The sequence below is a fragment of the Larus michahellis genome, chromosome 7, assembly GCF_964199755.1.
Source record: "Larus michahellis chromosome 7, bLarMic1.1, whole genome shotgun sequence".
Lineage (NCBI taxonomy): Eukaryota > Metazoa > Chordata > Aves > Charadriiformes > Laridae > Larus > Larus michahellis.
The window spans coordinates 4,088,365-4,101,770 of record NC_133902.1 but is presented as its reverse complement, the minus strand read 5'-3'; the positions used below and the strand labels follow the sequence as shown (position 1 = coordinate 4,101,770).

Genomic DNA, 13,406 nt, shown 5'->3' with positions numbered 1-13,406 from the left:
TATCTGATCACAGCCTAGTTTGGGGGGGGGGTCACGGGAGGAAGTGGAGTGTGGGTTTGTGGCAGCTTTAGCTGATGGTGTGCCACGGATGCCACCTGTAAACGTCTCTGGCACCAGGCTTTTGGTGACTGCTTGCAGGGATAGGGTGCGGGATCGCCTGTGGACCTGGTGCCGTAGTTCCGCTTCTCCCGTACTCGCGGTGGATTTGGGGAAACAGACCTGGGAATTACAGGGTTTGCCCTGAGCTGGGCAGTCAGGATCTCTCTGCCTGCGCGTGTTGGTCTGTGGCAGCTGATGTCCCCAGCTTATACTAGTGACATTCAGCTGCAGGGACAGGAATTGCCTAAGTGTCACTCCAGCCTCCAAGAACATCTCTTTCCGTGAAGTTTGTGTCTTAATGCGGCGTGCGTTAGCAGCAGCACAGACCATTGCTCAGCTCAGAGGAAATGACGCCCTGTGGGCTCCAGAGCAGGTTTATTGCTCCAACACCCCTTGCAGCGTATTTCCTACAGAGTTGTTTTTCTCTTCGCGCCAGGTTGGGCTCGGCCACTTCATGCTGTGGGCGAGAGACCTTGCCGCGGGTGTGGAGAGCTGGTTTCCTTACTGCTCATCACTCAGAACACTCCAGGAGTTTCCATCTAACTGTCCCCGTTTCATGAGTGCTCTGCCTTTTGCTTGTTCCCTCACCTTGACTGTCTTCTGTGGCACGGGCAGCCGGGGGTCACCTGGGCTCTGCCACCCCGCCGCCTCTGGGTCACGCAGTGGTGACCGCTGGCTCCGAGCTCCCAGCGCAGCGAAAGCCGAGGCTCCCTGCTTCCCGAGGAAAGTGGTGAAAAGGTGCAGAGAGAAGGTTTCTTCTGATTTATGGTGCTTTTCTCTTTTGTCCTACAATGAAGCTCTTAAGAGCCTTCGTTGGCAAGGCTGGGAGCTGGAGCGCTGGTGTACCTTCAGGTGTCTTGACTAAGCCCCCACCATGCTCCCACCTGGACGCTTGTCCTTCCCTGCCAGGTTTTTGGGCTGGAGGAACCTCCTTGAAAAGAAGCTGAGAAGCGTGACCAGGGAATGAACTTTCAGGACTGGGGAAGTTTAATATAAGTGAACGATGAGATGACAATGCTCATGGCAGCTGAGCTGGAACCCTGGGGAAACGGCCCTTAAATTTGGGTGTCCTGTTCCTGTTCCTGGGCAGCTGCACAGGGGCTGAGCATCGCTGCAGTACGTCGAAGCACCGTGGCTTTATGTAAAGTGGGTGTGAGCTGGTGGGCATGTGGTGCACGTCTGTAGCAGTACGAGATGATGGATGGGCCTGCGGCTGTAGTGCTGGGTTTGAGTGAGCGGGTCACAGATGGCTGTTCCTGCGACAGCTCACGTGCAAGGAACGTTTTTACTCTCTTTTGGGTGTTTTATGGGGAACTTGTAGCCTGGAAGAAGAGCTGCTGGTGGCAGCGGGAAGGGCTGAGACCCTGGTACCAAGCCTGGCCATGCCCACCTCAGAGCACTGCTCCAGCGCTTGGAGCTGATCTCTGAAATACATCGGGGCTGTGCAGTGCTCCTGACCCTCAGCATCACGAAAGCCTTTTAATCTTTGCCTTTTTTGGAGGGGGATGGACTTAGCTTTTATACCAGCCCAGTTTGGGGGTGACTGCGAGCCTGGCTTGAGCACAGTGCCCAAAAGCCCGGGGGTGCTGCCCACCCAAAGCGTGGGGGTGCTTGCTGAAATGCCCAGAGCTGGGACTTGCCAGACTCGGTTGCGGCAGCGCAGTGGCCGCGGTCTTGTTGTGTACCCGTTTAGGACAAGCGAAGAGAGTCCAGCATCTCGCCTGAGCGCGGGAGGAGGGAGCGCGGGGAAGATGACTGCAATTTCTTGAACTGGACTGTGGCCAGAGCACTGGGACTAACACTCTTAATTGTGGGAAAGGCTTCATGAAAGAGATTTACTGTCCCAGAGTGGTCACATCTTTAGTTTTATGTTTCCTCCAAAAGCTGACAGCCTCTGCAGTACGGCACTTCCTACCATTGCTCTGCGGCATCGGCTCAGCCCTGGCTATGGGAGCAGAGCACCCTCATTTGGCTACCAGGCGCCTCTGGTGCCACCCTGGGTTACCTTCCATGGTGTCTTCACCGGGTGCTGAACTCATGGGCCGCTGTAAGAGCTGGCCAAATCAAGGCTACAGATCTTCCTCCTATTTTTTCCTATATTTTCTAGGTGTGTTTTAGTCTTTTTTTGGTTGTTTTTAACCTCCCACCCCGTTGCTCTGAAATAATTTGCAATTAAAAAACCCAACGTTTGTTCTCTGCGCCTCGGGCGTTTTGCTAGCCCCGGCTGGAAGGGGGGTCTCAATGTCTTGCTTTAATCCTCTTGGCCTTTGCTCAAGATCCCTGGTCTGCCACATCAGGGGAGTTCAGCTTCCAACACCTTCTCCTCGCCTGCCTGCAGCTGATGCTTGTGCCTGTGGCGGAGGTGCCTGGGAGCCGGGGCTCCGCGGGGCCTCTCCCTCCCCATCCCGGCGCTGGGGTTTTGCTCGCACGGGCACCGGTTTGGAGCCGTTACCTACATAGTTGCTTTCGCCGTGCAAATCCTTTGCCTGGCTTGCGGCAGCTTTTCTCACGGCGGCCGCCCGTCTGCAGGGTGAAGGCTGGAAGCCCTGGTCCTGCAGCAGGCGATGGGAAAGCAGAGCAGCCTGCACAGAGCGAAGGGCATGGGCTGTCAGGAGAACCCCGAGCCACGTGGGTGCATCCCATCCCGCTGGGCAGCAGCTCCGCTTCCCCCACCAGTGCTTCCCTGCCTCCCTCCAGCCAAGCTCCTGGCCAGCTTCTCCCCCCTCCGTGTCTCTAGGGAGGACGCGAATTGGGGGCAGAGGGGATTCGGGGGGCAGAGGATGCCCGTAAGGCTTAAAAATCTCCTGCGAGCAGGCAGCGCGGTGCCCGAGCGAGCGCGGGCAGCCTGGCGTGCCCCAGGGTGCTCTCGGCCTCCCTAAACGTAACCCGCGCCCCGCTCCAGGCAGTTCCCCCGAGCCAGCTCCCCGCTGCTCTCAGCAGCCTCAGAAGTGGTTTCTGGCTGGGTGTAGATGTGCCGGGGGGATTTGCTCTCACTCCGAGCCGGCTCTGTTTGGAAGAGCTGTGGTCGTGTGGCATCTACTTGAGTAACAGCTTCAATTAAGCTCTCTTGACAAGCTGTTGTGTGACTGGTGAACTAATGGGAGGAGCCCCCTCCTCAGCTGCTGAGGTTAAAACTCCAGCAGGGACAAAGATCAAACATGCAGCTAATTACCCTTTTAACACTTAAACATATCCCCCTCCTTCAGGGGAAGGCATCAGCTCCAGGCAGCAGCTTCTGTGCTGGGAGTCGTGAGTGCCGGCTCGGGCCGGGCTGGCTCAGCAGGCGAGGTGGCGTCGGACGTGACGTGGGCAGTGTCATTGCAGCTTCTTCCCGCTCCAGAGCGGCTACTCATCACCTTTTTCCCTCTCTACGTGAAGCAATTGAGGCCGGGAGAGGTGTGAGCTGGGGAATCGCCCGCCCCTGCAGACATCCCTGCTCCACGCGGGATGCAGAACGGGAGGCTGCGAAGGCGAAGCACGAAGGAGCATCCGACCTGCTCCTCGCTGAACCCTTTCTCTGTCTCCTAGAGTGCGTCTCTGAAGACTGCCGCTCTGTCATCCAGGAACAGGCCACGGCCCTGGGGCTCTCCATGTTCGCGCTCTTGGTGAGGAGGTGCACCAGCCTGCTGAGGGAATGCTTGCAAGGTAAGGGGTTACCGGCAGGATCCACGCAGCTGCCTGCGAGGCAGCCCGGTGGGGTTCAGGCCCTTGTTCCCTGCTGTTTTGTACACCCATCTTCCCTCTGCTGGGGCCCTTGGATTCTCCCCCGGCATCCCCAGCCCTGCTCAGGTTATGGCTGGATCACCTGGCAGGAAATCCCCTGATGTGTGCAGGAAGAAAGGGATGGACTCAGAGCATGCTTTCTGAATGCTATTGGGAATCTTCCCAAAACTAGGACTTTGGAATCCTGTCTCTATGCCTGGGATCAATAAAAGGGATCACAGAGGTCCCGGCTTGTCCCCTAGGCCAGTCCGTGTAGGGAGAACAGATCAGTCTTTGCGCTTGCTGTGGGTTGGGGCTGTTCCCTTGTGCATCCAAGGCTGGGATGTTGGGATCCGTCTTGTGCATCCCCTGTCCCTCTCCCTGCCTGAGCCTGGCTCCTGGCTGCAGTGAACTGCCTCAGCTCTCACCTCTTGTATTTGCAGTTCAGCCACGAGACATGGAGCAGGAGGACGAGGAGGACGACATCAAGGTCTCTGCCTTGCCCCAGGACCTGAAGGAGCTGCTCCCCAGTGTGAAGGTCTGGTCGGACTGGATGCTTGGCCACCCGGACACTTGGAATCCTCCTCCGACCTCTCTCGAGCTCCCCAAACAGTACGTGCATCCTCTGGTCTGTCTTCTGGTGTCTGCTCCCTCCCTGAGTTCCTCGTGCCACCTTTCCCCCTCACTCACGCTCGCTCCTGGCTGTGGCACCCAGGAGAGGTTCGTTGCGCACGGGATGTTTGGTGGGGACTCGTCACCCTTGGTGACACAGTGACTTTCTTCACTGATGCGTGGGTGGGGGTGCAGTGTCTCTGAGGGGGCCTGGCGGGTGCTCTTTGCTTCTGTGTGTTAGAAAACGTCCCGTGAGCTGGATTTTTACCTTCTGGTTTGGATGTGCGTCTGCTTTTGTTGGGATACGTCTCCTTTACGCGCTCTGCTGGCCCAGCCAGCTGAACAGGCAGGGCCTTCCTCGCTGCGAGAGGGAAGTCCGTTTCCAGCACGAGCCTTTTGTTGCCTTTTTTTTGACTGAATCAGGCCAACCTTGGTCAGGCTGGGCTGGCCCAGAGCGCCTTGCCTGGTCCTGGAGCTCCAAAAGTCGCCTCCTTTCTCCTTGAGAAACAGCTTCTCTCTACCCCTGCAACACACAAAAGGGTTAATTTTCTAAACTGGCCGATTCCAGCCCATTAGTCCATAATGCGGACTAGGCAATTTGCATATTTTTGGACCGAAAATCGAGTGAAGGGGCCAAGTATGGAGTATGCGAAACAGTGTCTGAGCATGCTCCGTAGCTGCTTTCCCGCAGGATTTTCCATCTGCCTCCGGTACTCCGGATCCAGAGCCTGAAATCACGTCTTATTGTTAATCCAAAGGAGCCAGAACCCAGGGTGATGGGAAGGCGCATTAAGAGTAATCCAGCAAAGTGGCTTAACCATTAATGGGTCCCCGCTCCGTGCGTCAGGTCCAGTCCTGCTCTCCTAGTTTATTGCCTCTTACTCCAGTTCTTTTTCATTTGGCTGAGGAAATGGAAATCTCACACAGGAAGTTCTGGGCCTCATTTTGTGGAGATGGAGTCTGTTTTCTGTTTGTCGGCTGCTCGGTGTGGGACCGCTGCCTGCTCATGTGAACTGCTGCCCATCTTTGGGCAGGAACTCAAACTGGGATCTGTCACGTGAACCCGCCTGCACCAATCCCCCCTTCCCCTCGCGCTGCCTGCGCAGGGAGCTGCTGAGCCCTTGGCGACGGGCAGCTTCGAGATGGAATTTCTGATTGGGTTCACGCAGCCAGCGCTCGGCGCCTTCCCCGGGACGAGCTGCCTCCCGCTCCTGCGGGGCACGGGGCCGCGTCCCCCCGGGCTGCCGGAGCAGGTGCGGGCTCCAGCTTGCCCATCGAGGCTGGAGAAGGTGGTGGTGGCATCCCACCCCGTGGCATGGTGGCTTTGGGGAGCAGTGGGCATGGGTTGGGGGGCTCTACTCTGCAAGGTCCTGGTCTGCTGGGTGGAGGAACAAGGGTCCTCATCTTGTAGCAAAGGTCTGCTTCCCCACCTTGCCCTCTCCATGGAGGGTGGCTGAACCCCCATCCATGCCCTTACTCTGGGGCATGGGCAGCCTTCCTCATGTTGGCTCCCAGCTCCTCCACCCTCGCACTTTGGCTCACCCGGGGAATCTGCCTTTTTCACGGCGAGGAGATGGGCTGCTCTTTCAGCCCAGACTTCTTGTGTTGACCCAGCATTGTGTGGCGGGTGTTGGTGGTCCGGGACTCTGGGACAGCAGTGGCTGAGCTTCCGTGGAAGTGCCGGTAGTGATGAGTAGCAGGGAACTAGCTCTGCTCTTGGGCACGACCAGGACTCGCAACGTTTCCCCTAGAAGTGGGAAAGGAAAAGGGGAGCGCTGGGTTAGTGTTTCAGCTCTCTATTGACACAAGCCTGCTGTGTGGCCTGGGGCTGCTCGGTAACCAGGTAGAGTCACCGAGTCCGGGGGTTTGGGTAGGAGCAGCTTCAAAGAAGTTTAGAAGTAAAACATGGGTCAGAGCAGCAGGCGTGTTGGAGTAAGCCAAGGTTTATGGGCAGGGTGAGCTCAGGAGCAGGGAGAGCACGCGAGGAGCAAGTGCAGATGCCAAGCTGCAGAACTGAGTAAGCGTCCTGTGCTGTTAGGGGCATTCTCTGTGCCTTACAGTGGTGGGACGTGCCACAAGGTCCCCACCGGCGCCAATGGAGAGGCTGGTTGGACACGCGGAAACCAGCCTCCCAGCACTCCGCAGCCATCGCTTTCGTTGCCCCCTCCTGATGGCGTGGGCGCAGAAAAGGGACAATGGAACAAAAACCTTAAAGCACAGAAGCACCCTGCAAGGATGCCATGAATGTGCTAGAGCTTCTGGAAAAAACCAGGCCCCGTACCTACCTGGCAGCCCACTAGGAGCAAAGGCCTGGCCCAGAGCTTGCATCAAAGTGCAGCTCATCCGGGGCCAGCGCGGCTGCCAGAATGACGGCCTGGGCTCGGGGCCAGCGGGGCAGCTTGTCAAGACTCCGCCAGAGCCTAAGGCCCGGGCTGCCGGGGCTATACATCCCGAGGCCTCCGTTCACGCTGCGTTCGCCCATGTTCACGACGGCTCGTTCTCCGTCGGGGCAAGAGAGCTTGTGGGGGGCGGGGGGGGGGGAAACGGGACACGACTTTGAGAACGTCTAAAACTCAGCCCAGCTGTGGCAGTTGGTTTATTGCTTTCAGCTGGTACTTGAACCCGGGTCCTGGTCTTGGAGTCTTTCCCAGGTTTAATCCCCGGAGCTTTCTCTGCAGCTGTATGACACTGCGCTGACCCCGAATGAGGATAGGAAAATAGAAACGGTGCCAAGCCAGAGTCTCTTTTTCATTTGGAGCCTGGCTGTCTGCCCATGACCAGGGTTACATAATGGGAAACATAGCCGGGGCTCTGGAGAGCCCGCGTTTCACCACGCTGCCCAGACCTTCGCGTTCTGATGCTATATATCTTCCTAATTGTAGCTCGGATGCATTTATCACACTGCTGGATTTGAGGCCTTATGATATTTGGGGGGAAAAAAAAAAAAAAAAAAAAGAGAGAAAAAGAAACCACGCCACCCCGCACCAAATTCCTCAACTCGCTGCTTTTCCCCGCTCGGACGGAGGCGGAGGGGAAGGTGTGAGGGTGAGCGCTGCCGAAACCCAGTGGGCTCTGCGGAGCGGGATGAAGACCCTGCGTCTTGTCTTCGGGGTCCTTTTCTTGACGGGGGCGTGGGGATGAACCCCGGCGCCTTGGCAGGCGGCCTCTCCTTAGCTGGGGGCTCAGAATTCAACCCGAACGAGAAGCTACGCCTTTTCCCCAAACCGCTCTCTGTGGTCTGGCGCGCTCATCCAGCTCTTAGCCACACCTGCACGGTCACCCTGGCTCAGGGGATGTGCTGGGACACGTTTTCAGGCCATAGAGCGGTGACACGCTGCCTACATCCCTCTCTTGGGGCTGCTGTGTGTGTCTGAGATCCTTCCTCTCTAGCAATTTGGGAGAGGGGCTCGGCGAGTTTTCTGTGGCTCTTTTCTCAGGTGTTTCCAGGATAGGAGCTAAACCTGACCGTGGGTATCTGTGCTTCGGAGCAGCAGTGTCCTGTGGCTCAGGGATTGTGTTTCTGGACCAGGTGTTCCCAGGTCTTCTAGCTGCAAGCAACAGTCACTTCTGTATCTCAGAATTAATTTATATCTGCGCGTTTCACAGCAAACGTTGCGTTGAGCTCTGAAGAGGCGGTCGCTTAAAGCAGTTGCGTCGCCGTGCAACTGGGTTGGAGCAGCGTCTCTCAGACCAGCTGCCCCCAGGAGTAATTTGCAGAGATTGGGGGGTGGCAGGGAGTTTCGGGGCGAGGGGAGCGGGGTGGATCTCCTAATGCGGAGATATTGGCAGCAGCTGGGGCGAAAGGCAGATCTCCAAGGAGGCTGTTGTCGTTCAAGTGAATCCGTCTCCTTTTGGGACACATGGCTGAGATGGGTGCAGAGGGCTGGGCACAGGAGAGCAAAGCTTCTCCTTGCTCTGCTTTGTCGCCACAATGACTCCGTTGCTAAACGAAGCGCAAGAATTGATGGGGAAGCCACTGGCGAGACAGACAAACTGCCGCAGGGCTGACCCTGGCGAATCTGCGCTCCTTCCACGCTGGAGCGGAGGGCCTCTTCGTTTGTGGAGACTGTCTGCAAGCATTTAAAAATGGTTAATTTAAACCAAGTATTAAATTAAATCCAAAAGCTCTGAGCACATTCGAGAGCTTACCTTCCCAGAGAGATCTGCCAGATCGCTCTCATCACATCGCTCTTGCGGAGAAGTGTCACTGAGATGGCAGCTCCCACTGGGAGAGATGGACAGAGGCTTGGACGGGGGTGCCAAGACCTTACTGGAGTTTGCCGGAGACTAAATGGAAAATCCCTTTTGCAGATCACAGCCTTAGTCAGTAATGCTGGCCACCAGAGTTTCCCTATCGAGACATCAAAGCGAGGATTCGGAGGTGTCTCGGTAGTGTAAACCTGGCTGAGAATGAAGGTAAAGTCGAGTGGAGCAGAAGCCAAAAGGCTCCGTGGAGAAGGGGGCTGTGGCAAAGCAGAGCTGGCTGGGAGGAGACGGCCCCTCTCCCGGGGAGGAGAGCGTCCCTCTAACTCCTAAGGCAGGTTCCCGGGAGCGGAATGAGTTTACGGATGCCTGGCTGGCCAAAGGGACCGCCACGTGCAGGGCAGAGTAGGGGAAATCGTCGGTGCCACGGGGCGGAGGGGCCGTGACCACCTTGTCCCTGCTCTGGGCAGCTGCCTCCGAGTCCAGGGCAAGGCTGCTGAACACCTTTTGGGAAGAGCTCCCGCCACCGACCCCTTTCGTTCCTTGCAGAGGAGCTGCTTTTAGTTCGGCTTCCCCTGGGTCCGGCGGTGCCGAGGCGGGCACCGGGAGCCGGTGGGTGCCTGTCCCCCGTCCCCGGGAGCGCGCGAGCCCGAGGCGTTTGCCATCTGCACGGCAGCGCGGCTCTTGGCGGCCAGGGAACACAATGCAGGGCTTCTTCTGCGCCGCGCTTTCCGGGTTTGTTCTGCAGCTGTGGAGTTTGAATGTTAGTGTTTAAACAAGCTGGTATTACACAGGAAATGGCCACCTCCACAGGCCCCCGCAGGCTTGTAACATGGGGTCATTGTGCTTGATATTAATCACCAGGCAGCCCATGTCCCTGGTGAAGATGGTGGCTCGCACCGGAGCGTCGTGGCCGGTGGGGATTCGGCGAGCATCAGGCTCGCCCTCTGCTCTCCCCACACCTTGGTGGGGGCCTTTTGCCTCACGGTGGTGCTGTCCCCGTCACGGGCATCCATCCGTCTTCGCCAGGAGCCGTCCCCACGCAGACCCGGCTCCAAGCCCCGGCGCTCGGCTGCGCACTTGCGCGGCGCGCTCACCCTCGCCTGGCCGGGCTGCGTCCCGTCGGCGTGCAGCTGGGCTGCGCTCGCACTGACAGCTACATTAAACCTGGAATCCTGAGGCAATAAAAAAGAAATTAACTCTTATTTTTTTTTCCTGTCCGGGTGGAATAAGCAAATGTAAATGTGTCTGTGGGGAAGTGAATGAACCCCCGTTCCGAGGAAAGACCTCGCGCTAACCCCCTTCTCGCTTCCTCGGTTAAAAGCTCTGAGAGCCTCGTCCGTGTACCTGGGAGCTGCGTGCCTGGGCTCGCTGTCAGTAATTCGGGGCCTCCCTCCGCAGAGGGACGCCGAAGCCGTGGCACTGTGCGGACACAGCGCTTCCAGGCACCTGGAACTGGCCTGGCTTTGCAGAGAGGCTCCGGCACCGCAGCGCCGTTGGGTGACATAAGCCAGTAACGCCTGGAGGTGGCCACGGTGTTGTCCTGGGGAAGGGGCAGCGGGGAGAAGGCGCCTGACGGGGTGCCTGAGTGTCGTGCGATCTTCTAGGGCGAGTGCACGTCCCAGCAGGAGACCCACGGGGCCGTGCGGTGTCGGCATGAGCTGTGAGCCCTGGCTGGCTTTGCCGGTGCGTGGCAGCCGGTAAATGCTCTTGGTGGTGCCGGTGCTGGGAGATGCACTGCAGAGGAGGAGCTGCACCCGAGGGGACGGCAGAAAATTGTCAGACTCGCTCTCTGTTGTGCTACCTCTGTGTTGCAGGAGAAAAGCAGAGCAGAAATGCCAACACCACCTTCTTTGTTGGCTTTTTTGAAGGCTCTGCGAGGTGCTGCGTGTGAGAGGGTGCTGCCGCGGAGCTGCTCAGGGTTGCGGTGCAGCGAGATGTTGCTACCCAGGGAGCCGGCACAGCCTGTGGTTTGACTGAAGGAAGTCCAGGGTGGAAACCGAACACGTCCAGTGCAAATGACAGATGTGGCAAGGCACCGCGAAGCTGTAGGGAGCTGGGGATGAAGGGGATAAAGTGACAGGGAGCGCTCCGGAGGTGGCGAGGGGCAGCGCTGCCGGAGGGGCTGCGGGCAGGGGGAGAGGGCTGGGGACCGCCGGGCTGGGTGGCCACAAGGGCGTTTGCAGCGTCGGCTCGGGGACTGTTCACGTGGCGTTTTTCTGACTTTGGGTGCAAAGCCCTGTGGAGGGAGATGGCTCCCTGTACTTCATCTGGGCTGCTCCTTCACCCCGCTACTACCACCCCGTGGATCCCAGACCTGCCCAGCATCCTACTGCTGCCCTCTGCCTTCCTCCCACCCTCCCTGGTCATCTCCATCCCCTGCCTGCAGCTCTGTTCTTGGGGAGCGCCGGCGAGCTCTCTGCAACGTGTTTCTTTCCCTTCTCCTCCGCTCTGGTCCCATGCACCTGGCTGTCCCACCCCTTGGGAACATCCTCTGCATCGGCGACTGTCCCCGACGCCCCGGTGCTCTCGTTCCCCGGCGGTTGCAAGCCTCTCTCCCCATCCCTCTCCTCCCGCCGATGCCTGCAGCCTCTGCACCTCCTGCATCCCAGCCAAGCCCTCCCCGCAGCCCGCGCTGGCGGGGCCCCACCAGTGCTATGTGACCGGGCTCAGGCAGCCCAGCCCAGTTGCCAGCAGGGCACTGGGGGAGGGCTGAGCCTCCCAAGCCCTGTGCATCTCCCATGGGCAGAGCTCGCCTTGGAGGTGGCCCAGAGCAGCCCTATCACATCCGGTGCTTGTCTCTGCAGCCCGGGCCGGAGGATAAACTATCAGGGCTGTGGGGCAGTGGATCATTCCTCTTATTATTTTCTTCTTTTGCAGATAGGGGTCGTGGAAAGTTCAGTTCCTTTTAACCCTCGCAGCTCTGTTTATTTTCCAGCTGGTAGCACAAACGCAGCGTTTCCCATTACATCACAAAGGGCCTCGGACAGATCCCTCCGAAAAACGTGTTGCAACTGTTTATTTTTTTCCATATTTAAACATTTCTGACAGCCAGACCTGGCTGAGCCAAGCGATGGAGCTTTGTGAATGAACCCAGCTCCTGGTGTCTGTGCGCAGAGGGCTTTGAAGGACCTCTTCTCCTCCAGCGTGCGGGCTGGGGCTGGCTTAGGGACGTGGGCGACTCTGCGTTACATGTGTGCTGATTACGTGCCGGGCTTTGATTAATGGTTCCTCATTCTGCCTGGCTCCCAGGACGCTCTTGAAAACAAGATGTTTCATTTCAGCGTGCTTTCCTGGTACATTGATTCCCGTAAATAACCGAGTGCAGACTCTGTCCACCTGGAGCAGTTCAAAGAGCAGGGGGCCTCCCGCCAGCCTCAGGCCGCGCTGGTCACTGCTGCACCCCTGGCGATGCTGGCTTCCCTGCGCTTTTCGGTGCCCCAGAGGTGTGGGCTGGAGGAACAGCCCTCCTTGCTGCCACCAGAAGCGGATCAGCCCCAGTTTCCCCTACTTTCGTCCCAGTTTCTGCACTTAAAAACCCCTATCTGAGTGCTTTCAGAAACAGGAGGAAGAAACGCGGTACGAGGCAGCCCAGTTGGCTGCAGTGCCTCCGTGCTCGTTGCCTGCTTCCCCAATACTGACCCTCTCTGGGGTGCAGGGCCCTCCCCAGGGTGTGCTCAGCGATGGGGATGTGTGAGGGGGATGCGCAGAGAGCGGTCCAGGGCTGCCGGTGGCCTTGTGTTCGCACCCGGCTCCCCACACATCGCTGCTGTTCCAAGAAGGTGAGACACTGCAAAGGCAGCTTTGCAGGTCACTCGCAAGTGTGGAAACCGTGGCCAGAAGCAAAATGCAGCTTAACCCGCCCCCCCCCCCCAAGTAGGTGGGGTTTAAATAAAAAAAAAATCTCTGTGCTTTAGAGCGTGACTGCAGCAGATAAGAGCCAGGCGAAGGAGAGGGTGCCCTGGGCTTGGCTGGAGCCCCCCAAGTGCCTCTTTTGCCCCGAGAGCAGCGCAGGGGATGGGTCCGTCATCCTGGCAGGGTTTGAAATTGAGTAATAAGCAGCGTTTCTCCCATCTGGAACGAGCTGGGTTCCTGCCGGCACTGCACGGGGAAGCTGCTTCCCGCGCGTGTGCCAGCTCGGGAGCGGGCAGAGGTGGGCAGAGCAGCGGGACGGGCGAGATCCTGAGAGCCCTCCCCGTGCAGGGGGACCGGGTGGCCGGTGTCAGCGCTCGCGGGCGAGGGTTACAAGCCCTGCTGGGTTCGGTGCCAGCGCAGCTGCGCCTGGAGCCCTCCCGATGGGGTAGGTTAGCAGCGGCGGTGGTGGCGTGCCTCGCCTCGCCTCACCTCTCTGGTATTCGCTGCAGCATTGCAGGCAACTCCCAACGCATTCCAGCCCCGAATTGCTCACGTCTCTCCTCGTTCTCCCAGGGTCTCAGTAGATGTGTGGGCGACGCTGGCTGACTTCTGTAACATACTGACCACAGTGAATCAGTCGGAGGTGCCCTTGTACAAGGACCCAGATGACGACCTTGCCCTGCTTAGCCTGGAAGAGGATCGGCTGCTCTCGGGCTTCGTTCCCCTGCTGGTCGCCCCCCAGGAGCCCTGCTACGTGGAGAGGACCTCGGACAAGGTCAGCAGTAGGCCAAACATCCCCCCTCGATTCCTCCAGACTTTTATTCTTGGGAAGTTTTCTGTGCAAACGGAACACGATTAAGTCATTGAGAAGGGTGTTAAGGGAAAATATCGACCTTTCAGCCGCTGACATCCAGCTCTGTGTCATGAAAACCCCT

The 13,406-nt window shown here is 58.4% G+C and overlaps 1 protein-coding gene across 3 annotated transcripts in view; it reads left to right on the top strand.

Moving 5' to 3' along the window:
- The window catches only part of SMG6 (SMG6 nonsense mediated mRNA decay factor), a 117,561-nt gene that overhangs the window by 52,457 nt on the left and 51,698 nt on the right, over positions 1-13,406 (top strand). For all 3 annotated transcript variants that reach the window (XM_074593602.1, XM_074593601.1, XM_074593604.1), the window contains exons 11-13: positions 3,628-3,744; positions 4,245-4,413; positions 13,045-13,246. In XM_074593602.1, the coding sequence (XP_074449703.1) occupies positions 3,628-3,744; positions 4,245-4,413; positions 13,045-13,246 (488 nt within the window). The remainder of the gene's footprint in view (positions 1-3,627; positions 3,745-4,244; positions 4,414-13,044; positions 13,247-13,406) is intronic.